Below are 17,764 nucleotides of genomic sequence, written 5' to 3' on the forward strand. Positions count from 1 at the left end.
ATTATTGCATAAAACATAATAATAATCCAGCTCAAAACAGTTGGGTGTCAGATTCAGATCTCTAGAACAGGAAGATGATACTTTCGGCACTTCCTGTTACTCCACCTTCAGCACTCACTTTTCAGATAGTAGAGGTCCATCTGCCTGAAAAGATTATCCTGACTCACAAGTTCCACACCCTCCATTTGTGGAGCCCATTTGTGCTGTCAGGTTAGTCTGAAGAGGCTAATTGGTTTCAAGGCTTTTTGTTTTTTACACTCTCTTAGTTTCGATTATATAATTGTAATTGTTTTACGTTTTAGTGCCTGTGGGTTTATTTAAGAGTCAATACAGATGGGCTTCAAACAGTTGCCAAAGGTATAAGGCAAAAAAAGAATGTATTTTCCACCATAAAGCAAACTTAAAATTAGACAGCCATAACCTTTTTTGGAAAGGAAAAGGGGAAAGATTCGGTGAGGGAAATTCACTCCATCCACACTCTTGGAGGTTTTGGAATCTTTGTGCATCTCCTTGGAAACTGGTGTAAAACACAACATTTTGATTTATTGAATTATTTGTGTTACTAAGGTCCTTGACCAAGAACATGTTACTAAGATCTTTGGAACATGTGTAAAGGCCAATAATAGAAAATGTGCTTTCCATTTGCTGAATCAGTGTGGGCATCACTGGAAAAACATTTCTGAACACTATTGTAAACCATTTGCATGATGGCTATCTTACTTAACCATGAGAAGTGGAGACCTGTATGCATTTCTTTCTTCTGCGGGACAGAAAAGTAGATATTTAGAAAACAACACAACTTTGGAGCCATTTGACTGCCATTGTGTGGGCCAAAAAACACTGTTGCTGCTCCCCAAAATTGCATACTGTATAGTAGGTACTACATTTGGTTACAACTTACTTCACGAAAGTATGTTCTATATAGTATGAATGTAGTATGAATGAAATTCTGTCAAATTACATCAGCCATGTTGTCACTGTCATGTAACCTACGGCATCAGTTGTGTCGCTTCACTGCCATTCACAAATCCTCCCCATGGCATAATGGGATAGTAAAGTCTCCATCGGATGCGCACTTCAGAATCTTGTAGGTTATTCTGGTACTTTTCACCCATACTGTTTTATGAATACTAATAATTCAGACACACTACTCAATTCACATACTGTTTTTCGCCTACTATAGACCTTAGTCCCGCCCCTTTTCAGCGCTGCGCTTGTTGTGTTCTGTCTTACGGTTTGTATTCCACAGCATGAAGGTAAGATCTTACGGATTTATGAATGAACTGCTCGTTTTAAAATCTTCCCGGTCTACTGACATTTGTTATGACCTCCGCTTCAAATATTACAATGCTCATGACAACTTTCGTTTATTCTACAATAGTACACTGTAAAAAATTTCTAACCCTCCCAAATCAAAAATTTCAAGTGACCGATAACATCTAAATTTTTCAATTGGCCCAAGTGAAATTCTGTAAATTTCAATTGGCCCAAGTGAAAATCTGTAAATTTAATTTTATAATTTACAGAATTTCACTTGGGCCAATTGAAAAATTTAAATGTTATTGGTCACTTGAAATTTTTGATTTGGGAGGGTTAGAATTTTTTTACAGTGTAACAAAAATCCACTTCACCAGCTAATTCGACAGCGATGCCATAGAAATATACAAGCTACCGCAAAAATGGAAGGTTAAAGACAAAATTCTAAAGATGTCTGCTCACGTGTTTCTCTGGTGCATAATGTATGTATTGTATAGAAGTATTAGGCATATTCGAGAAGTATGCACATTTCTCAAAATATCTGCTTTTATGTTCCACAGAAGAAAAAAAGACATACAGTTTTAGAAAGACATGAGGGTGAATGATACCCTGGTAATCCAGAGTTCTCGCGAGAGCACAAGTTGAATTTGCTCAGCGAGTTACTCTGATGTCGAGTAATACATGCTCATTAAATATGCCCCTCGATCTGAGCTGCACCAATCACATCGGTTTATCTGATATAGGCGGGCCGGACGCGAGCTAAACAGATGACGACAGCATTGAAGTCATTAATAAACATTGCAAGATGGCTAATTGGCTATGGATGAATACCAGTTGTTTGAAACGGCTTTGGCCGCTACAATGAACGAGTTAGACCTGGCTTTTTATCTAAAACAGCAACAGAAGACGCCACTCGAATCGTTCCTTTGCCAGAAGGACGTTTTTGCTGTTTTGCCGACCGGATACGGTAAGAGTATAATCTACCAGTTAGCTCCGCTGGTAGCTAAGCGTATGGGGTTTATTGTTGTGATTGGTCGTAGTGTTATCCAATTGCATGCAGTGAGATTTTCAAATGCATGCTTGGTGCCGCCCCTCGAGCTGGCCGATTTTCATTAGACGATGCCAGACCATTAATCTTTTAGATTTAGGTCTGGATTTCCAGGCTAGGTGAATGAATGACAGAATTTAAATTTTTTGAGTGAACTGTCCTTTTAAGTTTTGACTGATATAATACACCATAACAAACCCTGAACACCAGAAACACTACATGTTCATCTAAAGAAACCACTGATGCCTTCAACCAGGCCTGTTCTAAAAAAGAAAGCTTTACGATGTTAAATTGCAGATGTTTCTGGAATGAACTCAGTCCCGGGTGATTCTGCTGAATTTTGGGGAGCTTGGGAAGCCTGCTAATACTAGCAGAGTGCCAAGAATGACATTCCCTATGGAGCAATGTGTGATCCTAGTATGCACACTAACAGATGTTGAAGCTCTTAGTCCACCAATCTGACCTCTCACCTAGACAGAACACCAGAAATGAAGAAGAATGTACGAGTGAGACAAGAAATGCTTCACATTACATGAAGGCACAGTGGTATCCAGTTGATTTATAAGCCCAGCAACCCACTGTTGCACTTGGACAGTGATGTCTCTGGTGGTGGAAGGAGGTGACTGCTAACAGGCCATTGGTTGACCTTGAAGTGTACTGGAGCCCCCTGATGAGAGGGACATTCCAGTGGGAGCATTCCTTGCGTCTGTACTTCTTCAGCTGAGAAAAGTCACACTGATCCGTCACAAGTAAACCCATCAGCCAGGTATCTCGCAAAGCATTTATGGAATGCCAGCTCACACCTACTGAGGGAGGCATGTGAGGCAAAATATTTATCCTGAAAACAGAAACCCACTGAAGAGCACACAGTCCTCTTCTCAGGGGACTTATTTAACACAGTTAGGTGGCTCACAGCTTTTAATAGGTAAAAATAATCATTTTGGTCAGGGTGTGAGCGAAGATCATGATATTAATGAATAATACAGTTAATCTTGAAACATGAATGTATTGAGTTGGCAGGCTGGAACACCAAAAGGGCTGCTTTTACACAGTGAATCATTTGTCTGCATTCTTCAGAAAACTATTTAAAAAATGCATCTGATGAACAGAACTTGGGAGTCAAAGTTCTTAAGAGATTAATGTTGCTGACAGAGCAGGGAGGAAAGGTGAAATTCTACCAGGCATTTTTTATATTGGTTTTCACCTTATACAAATTCCCTCTGGTTGTTTCTCCTATACAGCAATCAGATTAAATGTGAAAAGTGAGACTTCCTCGTAAGATTCCTGTCTATAAGATTTTTTTTTTCTTTTTTTTTTTAAAGACCCAAGTAATATCTTGTCTCTTCTAGAGCAGTGTTCCTCAAATCTCAGATCTCAAATAATGCAGAGCTTCACAACTCTGGCTCTCAAGGAGGTCTTGCAGAGTTTAGCTCCAACCAAGCTAATCAAGGTCTTCGGGATTACTAGGCTGTGTCCGAAATCGCTCCTTATACCCTTAAACAGGGCACTATTTGAGGGGACAGTCATTTGTAGTGGTGTCCGAAACCATAGTGGACATTATCGAGTACACTTATTCAATCCCATAATGCACCACATTATTGAGTGTACAACTGATGTTCACTCAACTGCTAGAGAAAACCCATAATGCACTCTGAGAGTCGCGCGCCGAATGAATTCCCACGTCTAGTCAGATGGTGCCCGCAGGTGAATTATCCATCCATCCATTTTCTGAACCGCTTGGCCATTGTGGGTACAGAGTAATATCATACAAGTATAAACTTCTTTTTAATGAATTATTAAATAGTTTAATTAAGGTTTATACATGCTAGTTTCCATGACATAATTCAAGATAAATCTTTTCATCACTACTGGAGCTGCCAGTTTGTAAGGTTTCAAATGATTATTAAACAGCAAGCGCAAACTATGCAAAAGCGACAGCCCTTCCGGCGCACTAAGTGTCCGAATTCGCTCACTTGAAATTGGTCAATTTTAAACACAGCTCTAGAAAGGTACAGGCAGGTGAGTTTGATCAAGATTGGACCTAAACTGAAATCTGAAGCATTTTAATTCCCCTTCTTACCTAACATGTCAGACATTTCTCTTCTTCCCCATTTGGAATGGAATGCTTTAACATGTTTTACTCAGAGGGCAAATTCCTCTCAATGTTGAGCTATAAAGTTTTAAATCAATTTGGCTTGCAAAGCATTCCAAACTGTTGAGACCCTTGTCTGGTTAGGTCTAATTTGCCTAAGGCATTTGAACGTTCTACCCTGCCTCCAAACATGCCTATTTCCCTATTTCATTAGGCGAAAAACAGTACATGAAAAGAGTAGAATGTCTGAATTCATAGTATTCATAAAACAGTATGCAAAAATAACCAATATGACCTTCTACTTCCAGATTCTGAAGTGCTTATAACAGACCACAGGAGAGGAGTTGTGAATGGCAGTGAAGCAACGCAGCTGTAAGCCACATGACAATATGGCAGCTGTACACATCCAGATTTAAATCATACCACAAGCGTTTATTCTATAGAGCAGTGCTCCTCAAACCTGTCGTGAGGTCCCCCCCACCACTGCACATTTTGTATGTCTCCCTTCTCATACAAATCCAATTCAAGTCTTGGGCTGAATTTGAAATCAAACCTAAACCCTCAATCACTATTCCCTACGTTAGTCCATTGATACAATTCATTTGAAGGAGTGAATGAAAATGAGTGAGCAATTCGGACAGCGGTTGAGAGCGTAAATCGGTTGTACACTCTTTTTTGCGGTGCAATGTGGGATAGAATTAGTGCACTCTATGGTTTCGGACACCACTGCACACCAATGGCTGTCCCCTCAAACACTACTCTATTTGAGGGTATAGGGGGCGATTTCGGATTCAGCCCATTCTCTACTAATGAGCTGGTGAGTTGAATCAGGTGTGTTGGATGAGGGAGACATACACAATTTGCAGTGGTGGTGGGGTTCACACTATTGAGAAGCACTCCTATAGAGCAGTGTTTCTCAACCCTGTTCCTGGAGGCACACCGGCTGTGTCTCACTCAGCTATATCGCGTGCATGAATTTGGGAACTGGTAAGGACAGTAAGGATACTGGTTCACTACACACAGAGACACTAATGACTCGACGACATGACAACGTCCTCATTGTACAACATCACTACTGGTATTTATGAACAACAGCTGAACTGATATCTTTCTGACTTTATTTTTTAAAGTTATTTAAATTACATTATAATAAATACTTTGCTTGTTACTTATATGTGCAGCGTGAATAAATTAATAATGTTAGCTATATTATGTTCATTACCACTCTAGCGTTGTATGTTTATACTGAAATATAATTAAATAATGGTTTGCATTTAAAAAAAACATCTATCGTGTGTCATTATGTGTAGTGATTTATGTTGCACGCTTCAGAACTTCCGTTAAGGGAACATAGTGAGCATCTGCTCCCTGGTTTTCACGGTGCATTATGGAACTTTTTAGGGAGCGAACATTTCAGTGCACTGGTAGGATTTCGCGATTGACAGCCCTTAAAATGGCAGACTACAGTGCCCTGACTACTGACCTACAGATTTTCAAACTATTCCTTATCAAACATACCTGATTCAGGTCATCAGGGGCCTCATGTACAAAGACTTGCGTTGAATTCATACTAAAACATTGCGTAAGGACAAAGCTGTAAATGTGCGTACGCACAAAAAAATCCAGATGTATGAATCTCTGCGTACGAAGGATCCCACGCATATTCTCTTTGTACATCCCAATTAACGTAAATTTGAGCGCACATGCACGAGCACAACGCCCCACCCAGTCTCCTCCCTTAATTAAACCAATTTAAATATGGTAATGAGTCCACTTTGGCAAAAGAAAACAGTAAGAAAATGACGGCAAGAAATGAAACTTTACAGAAAGTGAATTGGAAGTGCTACTATCGGAGGTAGAAACGAAAAAAAAAAATTGGAAAAGTTTGGAACTTTGTCCTCCGGAATTAATAACAAAAGGAAAAAAATATGAGTGGGAGAGTTTGGCTGATGCCGTCAATGCGGTGGGATCGTCGTACTGTAGAGTAGACTGAGTACAGTTGAGACACTTTTTGCGTTTTGATTTTTCACACAAAAATAGACATTGAAAAGAAGTGAATTTCCACATGACATGCCACATGATTACATTAGCTTGTAGACTAAGATGTTATCAATCAATAATACCCACAAGTAGTTTTTATTTTAAATATAAGGTGCTTTTTGTCTCAACTTTGTCTCAACTGTACCCATGTAGTACACTTGAGACAGTGCATGGTACAGTTGAGAGACCCATTTCTAATGTCGTGAAGGTAACTAACCATTCATGGTAAATGTAAATATAAAAAATAAAGACAAATAGAAAAGAAAATAACAACTGGGCAACATTTTTGTTTATTCATCCATTTATATGCATTCATTTTATTTAAATTAGCACTGGTTAAAATGTATAAAGCAGGAACAAGATATGTAGAATCACACATATCAAATTGTATTTTCATTTGCGTCCTATACTGGCTACATGATTGCTGGCTGAACAACTAAACAGTGTGTTTCCTAATAGAACTCTATCGGGGGTACAGTTGGTACATGTGTGTCTCAACTATACCCCGCTGGCCACCTCGCACATTTCTCTAGATTTTGCAATTACCTTGCATGACACAATACCATGAAATATGCCCGTTTTTAGGCGACAGAATAACGTTTGTGGTGATACCAGTTACGTTTAACAGTCACATAAGGATAATAAGCTAGTCATTGTGGAGAGTGCATGGTGAAGTGAACATCATATCTTAGAAAAAAAAAGTTTTCCGATTTCTTCGGATCGGAGATGTGTCCGTTGTTCAAATTTCCCACGATCAAAGAGGACACTAATACGCACGTGCACAGCAAAAATACAACTTGTTATTTAAGCAAGTTATTTAAGGTGTCTCAACTGTACACAGTCTACTCTAAATTACCTTAAAAAGAAATGGTCTGATATAAAGGTGGACATTAAAACCAAAGCTGCCATAGAATAAGGGCTGTATCATTTTGCATAATATGCTTTTATATGTTCTTACTTAATTGCATAATTGATAGAATATTTTCATAAGGCTCGTGTGACAATATATGTCATTTATTTTATAAATTGCAAATTAATAGCAATGTTTCCCACAGGTGGTGGTGCGATAGACTTGTAGAACAATTCGTTGTGTAATGTTTGCAACTTCACTTCATTGCCTGTAAGAGTCGCCAACGGACAAAAACAGTGAGAAATATACGTACGCCAGACATGAAATTGGCGTGGAGGAACGCACATTCTCGCGTTAATTTCACTGTTAGTACATACGACCGTGAGCGTGAAAGCTGCCGTACGCAAAGTTTTTGTGCGTACGCAAGATTGATACATGAGGCCCCAGCTCATTAGAAGGAAGAAATATATGGGTCAGATAAGGGAGACATCCAAAATAATGCACTGTAAGTTGGGAAACTGCTATAGAGCATACTTTTTAATGGTCATGAAGTTTGTTCTGAGGATGTCTTAATTCACAAAACCACGAAAACAATACAAATATTCTCTGCTTTTGGTTAATCATTGATCTGCCGTTGTGCAGTTATAGTGATTTGGTCTGCAATTGCAAATTATTTGTGCAGTTGATGAGAGTAATAATCTTTTTGTGGCTTTGAGTGCAGAGCTGGAATGCGGCCTCTCTTCATGAAGACTGCTTGCCAACAGTGAAGCAGGTGGCAGAATTGTTTTGCTGTTGTGAAGAAGGCTCCCTTCTGCTCTGAGAGAAAGATGCCATTCATGCCAAAGCAGGGACACAGATAAGAGCAGTTTGCACAGACTTGCACTTGTGAAACATCTCAGGACGAGACACCACACACACCTCCCCCCTGAATGCATTGGCCTTAGCCAAGACAAAAACCAGCAGACACAGTCTTTGTAAAGATATATATTAAAGTTTTATTCAAATAGCTGAAATGTTAATGACACACAAAACAATTCCCCATTCTTGAAGTTCACAGCAACATCCAAATATGGGTCAACCAGTTTGAACTGCGTATCTACATTTCACGTTGCTAATGCTCAGTTTTATTATATAACTTAATTGTAATGCAAATCTTTGGCATGATCACATTACTAAATACCAAATAGTAAAATAATATACAAAATATATTAAATTCTCTCATTTCAAAACCGCCCTTTCTGTAAACAGTCCAAGTAGTGAACAAAACAAGCATGACTCCCAATACAAAGCATTGGCCAGCAGGTGCTTTGCATCTGAGACAATAGGAAAATAAGCATTTAATAAAAGTGAGGAAAGGTTAAATTAACACATTACCCACATAGATAAGACTGTTCGTTTTCGTTAGTTTTAACTGTTTATACCATTATCCCACCATAAACCAATGCAAGTGTAGTCTTGGTTGAGAACAAATGTTTCAGACAGACAGAAATGTCTCCATCTCAAATCAAGGCTAGTCACAGTCACTACATTAGAGAACCTTTGAGTCACATCAAAACTAGTATTTAAATGCTTACAGTAGAACCAGCTACTGCAGCACTACGAAAATAAACAGATCCAAAAAGAGGATGGTAGTCTAAATGGCAACCGTTCTGAGCAAGGCCAAGGGTCAGACTGGAGATAGCCTTTTCCCTCTGAGCAGGGGCATTCCACCACGGAGGAATGTGGGAAGATCAGCTCCAGCGTGTCTGCGAGGGAGTGGCAAGTGTGGTGGTTGCAGTTCTGGGTGCAAAATAATAATAATAATATGGCATCTGAAACATCAGCTCCTGTCCCTCCTAAGTAACACTTACCCTAAGTGTCACTAAAAGAGTATGTACCCTTCCACTGTTCCCAAAAGGAGGCTTCCCATTCCGCCACTTAAATCAGGAAGTGAGAAGCGCCCGCTGTCAGTCAGTTATAGTAAGAACGCCAACTGTAAGGATAATTTAGTCAAAGGGAGTGCTAGTGAAGGTATTACCCAACTATTCCTGTAAATTGTCTAATCCTAGGCCTCCCAGTTCAAACTGCATTTGGCCTCCTACAATCCAAACTATTCTTTTCTTGATATTTCAGGACAAAGCAGTTGCGATGGTACATCTACTATACATGGAGTATATAAAGTTAGAGATATATTCGTCTGTGCATTTTATCTAGGAATGTGGGATATAGTCTTACATGGGTTGGTATACTTAGCTGGTTTCAAAAAAAAAAAAAAAAAGAGAAAGAACACTGCCCTTGGTTGTTCCTTTGAGGAAAGTAAAAAAACAAACAAAAGTTTCACAACAGTGGGATATTTCTTCCTATTACTCCATTCTGACAACACTCTTCAAACACAGTCAGCAGCAATAATCATAAATACAAAAGAACATCAACATATACAATGTGTTTATAAGTCTTGTGGTAGCTTTTTGGAGCTCTGTAATGTACTGTCCAAGTACCTCACATTCAGACCATACATCTCACAGTCCAGGTTGGGTAACCAGGTGAGATGAAAACTTTCGTTTAACGTGTGGAGGAATTGTCAAGAGAGCTCAGCTCTCCATCAAGGATCAGTTTTAGGTTACTCCCACCATCCTTTCCTCTCACTTCCTGATACAAAAACTGACCGGCTTCAATGGCGAGTTCCTTCGCAAAGCAAGCACGCCTTCTCTTGACATGTCCTCTTCTCTTGACTGGTCCTCAGACGGAGACCCAGGGAGAATATTCAATGTGTAAGAGCAGAAGGCAGCATCAAGCTGAACACTGTTCATCTCAGATTTCAGATGAGGATCTCTACCATGTCGTTTTCAACAGCGCTGGTGATCTGGGTTGTGTTGAGAGAAGTGGAATCTGTAATGAAATACAAGATCTTCAGCTTTGTTGGCTAGTGCCTGGAGAGCAAACAAGCTTTACAAAACTTGGACTGTTTTGTTTGAGTTCATTCCCCAACTGTTGCTTTGACATGGTGCTCAGGTTACTCTTTAACAACTTTGGTTCAAAAGGGCAAGTATGCACCATCATTATAGAAGTTCTACCATTAAGTGTTGTTTTTAGCACCTGATACTACATATAAAGATTTGTCGTGTCAACCAACAAATCTTATCAAACAAATAAAGAAGTGAGATGAGTGAAGATGGGTTTATGCACACAAGTTTACACACCAGAAATGTAAGGCTGTGGAGCAGATATAGCTGCAACAGGGTCTGCTTTAGGGTTGGTCTCGTCTGAAGGCCCTTCACACTGGGTGCTGCGGTCTTGACACTGAGTTTTGGAGAGCTGATGGGGCAATGGAGGCATGGACGCGGCTGCTGTCTGGTCATCTGAGAGGCTCTTCCCTGAAATCGCAGACAGAAAAGGAAGCAGTTTAATTACTGGTTCAAACATATGCATCACCACGCAAACATTTGCCATCCTGCAAACTCCCTTTACTATTCTGGAGGATCTATTCTAGAAAAGAGGAAGACTGAAATGCATTCCGTTTCACGAGATGTAAACTATTTCAGGAACACCGGCTAGTCGCCGCACTCATTTTATTTCGGATGGCACATTCTTCCTTGGCGACATTACATAGCCACTAAGTAAAGAAGCTGCCAGTTGTCTTTTTTGGTTCAGATAGGTCACAGGCACACAGCGTTGGACTATGGAAGGAGTCCAATCCTGCTCCTGGAGGCCCAACATCCTGAAAAGTTTAGCTACAACCCAGCTAATCAAGGTCTTTAGATTACTAAAAAGGCCAGACAGTCAGGTTGAAGCTAAATTCTGCAGGAAGACGGCCATCCAGCAACAAGATTTGACACCCCTGGCCTAAGGCAACTATGCTCACCTTTGGTTCGGCTGGTACTAGGTGTGGCAACTGTGTTGATGGAGGGAACAGATCGAGCAGGTCGTAGGCCTTGCGGCTCAAGTCGGCCTTGCTCTCGCCGTGACCGCTGCTGCATGACCTTTATAATAGCATCCTTCTCCAAAAGTTGAGCATAAAGTGCTCGAATCCTGAGAAAACAAAGTACTTTAAGCACATAGACACTAAAGGAAAAAAAAAACATTTAATTTTGCTAACAAATATAGACTGACTTTCCAGTTGCAGGTAGGAGCATAATAGAGGACGTACCTGTTTTCCATCTCCTGATGCCTGTGGTTGGGGGACGGCAGGTCCTCATTGAAGCTGCTATTGGGTGAATGACGAGGTGAATGGTTGATGATTGTTGTATCCCTGGAAAGAGCATTACAGTTATACATGAGTAAAAAATGATGTCAAGTTATTTCCTATTTTCAATTCTTTGACGCAAAGCTTATCTATTGTTTTTGTTTTGACTCACCTCTGAGCTGCAGCAGTAGCAGCGGCATCCATGGCGAACTGACGCATCGTGCTCTCCTCAAGATACTTTTGCTCCCAGCGAGTGATGTCAGCTTCCAGGGCCAGAACCTGCTCCTCCCTCTCCCTCAGTTGCTGGTGTAGAGATGACACGTTAAGGTCCGAGTAGGACCCAGGGCTCGTTTGCTGGGCATGAGACTGCCACTGAAAGAGAAAAAGTTTTACTTTTCGATCCCAAGACGTTGATTCTCACACATCAGTTGGGTGAACAAAATAGTGTCTGTTTTTTACCTGCTGTGCTCTCAGGCTCTTCAGTTCCTGCTCCAGCCTGGTCCTCAGTCGTAACTCAAGCGCCTCCCTCTTCTCGCATGCTGCCTGCAATTGCGCCAGGGCACTCTGCATCCTCTCCACCTTTTCCACGTAAGCTCTTTTCCTGCGTAACTCTTCTTCCAGCTGCCTATTTCGTGTCTGAGCGGAGATCAGCGCTTGCTCCAAGGCTTCTCGCCGCCTCTTCCATTCTTCTCCTGAGCCCCGCAGATGCTGCAGCTCTTTTTCCAGACGTTCCCGCTCTCGAAGGTGATCCTCATCTATGGACAGAAAAGACAGACATTGTGAGAACTATGTACCACTACTACGGTAAGGGTACAAGTAGTGCTACTCAGTCATCATGCTTAGTTGTTACACAGGCCACAAAATGAATGACCATGCTGTAAGACTGGGGTGTGTCGAGAACATTCCCTGGGCTGTAGTCTCATTCTAACCAATTCTCAGGGCATAAGCTTCCCACAAGAGTCTGGAACAAAAGAGGCAGGCTTGATTTACACACGTCTGTCTGGGTTTGCAGGGGAGTGGCCGAGTTTCCCCGTGTCCTTTGACCTACACTGCAGACTTGCTTTAGAATTCCCAGATTACAAAAGCGATTCACTATATTCCCATTTGGGAGGCTGAATTCCTCAAACCCTTTAAGATGACTTTGCATACTGAAAAGGGATATACTAAAGCCCAGCTCACTTGTTTTGGGTCACTCTGAATGCCTTGTGAGATAGAAAAATTAGACAGCAATTAGTCTTCCATTCCGCTTCTACGCTGATTATACAACCCAAAGCAAATGCCTTTGGATGGAATGCAGATTTTCTCTTATCCACTTACGCACACAGGCACGTCTTTGTACTAACTGGATCTCTGGTATGCCTCTGAGGCAGGCAGTAAACAAGTAAAGCAAATGTTCCACAAGGTCATAAAGCGTAATAACCTACACCTTTTTAAGGCTTCAGAGATGCCAAATCGTGGCTTTGACATGCCTCCATGGAACTATGTGTTGGCTCAGAAGGAAACATTCAGAATTTTTGTTTGCACGAACATTTTCTTTTTTGGGGTAAACTAATTTTATTATGCAAATATGAAGGATCACTTTATACTTCTACTCTTGGGGATCATTCAAATCAAATGCTGAACAACAATCCCTATTAGGATTAGCAAAACAAATCCAGTTTACCCTAACACAGCTCTGAATTCTTTAGCGCTAATATGCCCAAAAATGGAGAGCCAGTGCATAGGGCATCAGAAGAGGGTGCTTAGGGCCTCAGAGACTAAAATAATGGTGGGGGCTGTTGGGAAGCATTCCAGGAGGATGGAATATCCCAAAATACCTGAAAATATTCCAGGAATCCAGGTCACATTTACTTACTGTGTTAATAATGGTTGGGTCAAATTTCAAAAACAACTTTCTGAGACGAAGACTATAGGATGTACCAAACCAACTATTTACTGGCACTTAATTTGATTAAAAAAAAAAGTCTTGCTATGCTTATGGACAATTTCAGCGTAGCAAGCAATATATCAAACCAAACGCTTTGTCAGAAATCACATCAATGATAAGCATGCATTGCATTGTTAGAGGAATGCATTATTATGCCTACAGCATAAACATAAAAACTCAGTGGGAACAGCTGGGGCTGCTTGCATGCTTGACTACACATTTGGGAGAAGGATAATTTATAGAGGAGCAAAGGGGAATTCTTACTTTGCTCAACCAGTTTGGTGAAGGCATGCCGACTCTTGTCTTCAACTTCCATGGCTGCTCTCTGTTTGTTGGCTGTTTCCAGGCGGTCTAATGTGGGAGTCAACAATTAGTATTTATCGCCTCATACCTAAACATGTAGCTCATATTTAAGACAATTAGCTCAGCTATGTGAAACATCTTACCCCTGAGATCTCTGTTGAAGTCATGAAGTCGCTTGATCTCACCCTCAAGCTTGTTCCTCATGGTTTTCTCAAGGGCTTCTCTCTTCGCAGATCCCTTCATAAGAGTCTCATATGCCTCTGATATCCTCTGAATCTCCTGTTCGAGCTGAAAGAGAGGATAAAGGCATTTTAATATCTGTTATTTATTAACTCACATTAATTCCTCAACTCCTAATCCCCATTTACTCTCACTGCAAGGAAAAGAGCAGATTGGACATTATGCCAAGTATCTTCTTTTATGTTCAGAGGAGGGATGAAGCATAGCTTGTTTGGAACAACATGACGGTGAGTATATGACAATTTTTATTTTTGGGTGAATTTCACCTTTCTTTCTTACACCTAAATATAAAAAGACAAGGATCAGAGCGCAATGATGACAGATAGACAAAAAAAGAAGAGAAAGGGAAAAAGGGGAAGAATGTGCTTGGCTGAGCTCTTCATGGTGCTTGCCCACAAGTGAATCACTCTCAGAGAGCTCTCCAGGGACTGGGAATTGAATCAACATTCCAGAAAGAACACTTATGAGTCCCAGGTGTCTGCACATTCATCTCCCTACAGGGCGGGATGCCAAAGGTAAATGCAGGGAACAAAGGAAATGTGTGTTTTGAAGGCATACCATTCACTGAGACAGGAACAATACTTGACACTATATGCACCTGTATGGCATTTGTGACGCAGAAAATGGCTTGTGAAAGAGCGCATTTAAAAAACAACAAAATAAAGGTTCATGTAGGTTTAACTTGTCATTACACAACATCAGATAAGAAAAATCACTGATTTCTATAAACTGCAGGTTTTATACTTCAAAACTACTTGGTAAATTTACAAGCAGGACCCTGGGTGCCATGTGGGGATTTGTTAAAGAGTGAAAGTGAAAGGGGCCATTCAGTCATGGAAACCACAGCTGTGGGGTCTGGTTGTTGCTCTTAGCAGCCCAGTCCGTCAGCTGTGGACTACGCAAAGCCCCTTCTTCATTCTCGGACACTGAGATGAGCCAAGACATCTGCTCCAATTGGCATCCCATTGGAATCCCAACAAAGAGGGCCACAGAACAACCCAGAGAGGCCTCCCCCCTTTAGAGTTCTCTGATTTACAATGTATCGCTCTGTATGAAGAAGGTTTGATCTTTATGATCAACCGTTCTAGGATGGCATTCTTTTAAGATACAGTTGTTCTGATTCCAAGCACTATCTATGTATGAATCTGGACTGAAATTCAATCTATGTTATGACACTGCACAGCATACGCAATGCCCAATAAACCTTTGCAAAACAAACACCAAGATAAGCTTGTTTTTTTTTCCTCCTTGTTCTGCCTTGACACTCTGGTATTTCAGTGATGACATTATCACATTACAGAAAAATGTTTGGCATTGCAGGCATGGGTAAATTCAGTGTTTCACATGCTAATTAAGTTACTGGGAATTTTCACTCAGTCACTAGGAATGAGTCCTTTTCAAATTACATCGAAATTCTAGTGATCCTCTCCCTTTCCCCACATTCCTACACTGCAAGAGGGCTAATCTCTTTAGAATGCAGCAGCTAGAAGACACCAGGGCACAATGATTTCTTGTTCCACACTCTTTGTAGGTCATTTCAGAGATTGAAATCAAAGGCCACAGCTGGCTCCTTTGCATCTATGGCAAAATGTGGCACCATACCAAGAATATCAGTTCTAGGAGGTTTCTAAAAAGCCACTAGCAACAAAGAGTCCTCTCTTACCTTCTGCAGCCTTGCGGCCTTCTCGCTGTAGCTCTCAACTTCTCCCCTCAGTCTCTCATTCTCTTTAATAAGCTGCTCTATTTGGCAGTTTTTCACTGGGATGCTGTATCCTCCAACAATGACATCCTGGCCAGCAGGGGTCAACATGGGCAGGGCGCTGTGGTGAGGCGCTTGAGATTGGGTTGGAAATAACCTGTTAGAAATAAATATAAGCCATTAGTGTGCACCCACAATGTACCTATATGTAATATAAAGTGATATAAATAGCTGATTGTACCTGTGATGCTGTGAGTGGAAAGCTGGAGGGGGCTCTTTATAATAGTGCCCATGTTCCTGTGAATGACTAAGCATATATCCAGGGGATCTGACCATAAAGGGGTACTCCGGGGGTGGACCACGTTGGTCTGGCTCATGAATCAACCTCTCGTTCACAACAGGACCAGAGTGATTATTGGAGAGCTGAGGGTAGCTATGCGATGAGCTCATGGGAATATTGTCATGGGCATAGTTCCTCTCCAACGAGAGCTGCAAGAGGCGTTCGCTGAGCGAGCGAGCATGCTCCCGCTTCACGTCCCACATGCCCTCGTCCTGCTCGGCTCCACCAACCATTCCGGGGTTCTCCAGGCTGCAGTGCTGAAGCCCTACCTGACCTCTCTGGTAGGCCAGGTACTGTGAGTGTGCTTTTGCTTCCTCATAAGTTGGCAGCTCCTCTGTGTGGAGCTGATAGAGGTGGCAGACTGGACTCTCTAAATGCTGGTAGTCCCCCTGGTGCTCTTGGCCCTGGGGCTCCTGTCGGGTGGACAACTGGGGAGAAAGTGATTCCTCTTGCGTTAGGCTTTCCAGAGATGAACGAGGGCTTCCTGCACCTCCTCCACTGCTGCCTCCACGCAGTGCCTGCTGCTGGATAGCCAACAGAGTAGGGTCAGTAGGGTTCCCATAACGGAGCTGCTCTTGAATCAGTCGGTGCAGCACAGTGCCTGACGAATCCTCTGCTGTTCTCATTTCAGTCTATGTTTTGCAGACAACAATAAATGATAGTGTGTTATGAGACTTTTCTGGACTGTGAACCTGATGGAAAAAAAAGAGAGAATTAAATGACTTAAAATTCAAATCCTTTTAATTGCTCATCTATAGGGCAACACTCTACAACAGCAAACACTGAGTGTGGTGCCTCACTCCTCATGCTTCTAGGCTGACTGCCTTTACCCATAGCAACACCACGTTTACCCAAAATACCACTGGCACCATCCTACAACACCCACCATGCACTGTGTTTCTTCTTAAGTTTATAATCTTGATAAGAATTAGAAGTGAACAAAAATGGGGTAGGATCAAATAACTTTCCAAAGTTGCGAAAATGATTTCCTGACAGACACAAATTCCTTTCCAGTGGGTCACCTTTGTTTTACAACCACAACTGTAGCAATGCATTTAAACATGCCAAAGTGAGCATGGAAACAAAAAGATATTATGAATGTTAGAGCTAGTTCCTCATTCTTTTCTAGTTAAGCCACAATGCTACGTAGTTTATTCCACCAAAATATTCAAATTCATGTAAAACCTGTTGGATTAACAAATACAGCCTACAAAGAAAACCCTATCGTTCACATACAGTATCAAAAGCATCAAGAAACTAAGCATGTGACATAAAAATCAGTTTAAAACAACAAGATACTTTAAAACTCTTTAACAACTCACCGATTCACAGTAGCATTACGAATAAAAAATACGGACGATATATCTGTTTAACGATATAATCCTTAAGGAAATTCTTTGAGTACGGCTTTTATTTCCATGCGTATATTTGAGTTGCGTGCGCGTCTGGAGAGCTCCTCCAGCAGACTGAGATCAGGAGGGGAGGGGCTCTGCTAATAAATGACCGAGCTCCGATTGTTCACTGCCTTTGGAATGCGCGGAATGCGAAGGCTGCAGTCCCTCGGGGATCAAAAGCAGTTCCGCTTTTCGCTCGCCCCGCCCCCTCTCGGGGAGCGCAGGGAGAACCGCTCGACCCAAGCGGAGCGCGCTGCTGACAGGGGGCGGGGAGCGCGCTGCTAAAGGGGGCGGGCAGTGCGCGCGACCAGCGGAACTGCATTCACTCTCAGCCCCGTGCGCATTTGCCCTGCTTCTGGAAGGCGCTTTTGTTTTTAACGGTGAGAGGAATGCAGTAAAAGTCGCAGAGATC

At 41.6% G+C, this 17,764-nt stretch overlaps 1 protein-coding gene across 1 annotated transcript; it reads right to left on the bottom strand.

Annotated features, from left to right (window-relative positions):
* Positions 1 to 8,261: 8,261 nt before the first annotated feature.
* amotl2a (angiomotin like 2a) lies at positions 8,262 to 17,501 on the bottom strand. The gene is made up of 11 exons (XM_081381123.1): positions 17,281 to 17,501; positions 15,860 to 16,650; positions 15,583 to 15,775; positions 13,823 to 13,967; positions 13,641 to 13,727; positions 11,909 to 12,204; positions 11,622 to 11,821; positions 11,414 to 11,515; positions 11,129 to 11,295; positions 10,467 to 10,640; positions 8,262 to 10,155 (listed from the first exon to the last, which is right to left on the bottom strand). Exons 2-11 carry the CDS (start codon positions 16,582 to 16,584, stop codon positions 10,085 to 10,087), a joined length of 2,160 nt encoding a protein of 719 aa, XP_081237249.1. The 5' UTR covers positions 16,585 to 16,650; positions 17,281 to 17,501; the 3' UTR covers positions 8,262 to 10,084.
* Between the last annotated feature and the right edge of the window lie 263 nt (positions 17,502 to 17,764).

Source organism: Scardinius erythrophthalmus (genome assembly GCF_964197995.2).
Source record: "Scardinius erythrophthalmus genome assembly, chromosome: 12".
Lineage (NCBI taxonomy): Eukaryota > Metazoa > Chordata > Actinopteri > Cypriniformes > Leuciscidae > Scardinius > Scardinius erythrophthalmus.

Excerpts from the sequence above, each read along its gene's own strand:
- amotl2a (XM_081381123.1), bottom strand. The coding sequence starts at position 16,584 with ATGAGAACAGCAGAGGATTCGTCAGGCACTGTGCTGCACCGACTGATT. Across the intron at positions 11,822-11,908 it reads AGAGCCTGAGAGCACAGCAG|TGGCAGTCTCATGCCCAGCA; the intron begins GTAAAAAACAGA and ends TTTCTCTTTCAG. Across the intron at positions 10,156-10,466 it reads TCCACAGCCTTACATTTCTG|ATTCCACTTCTCTCAACACA; the intron begins GTGTGTAAACTT and ends ATTTCATTACAG.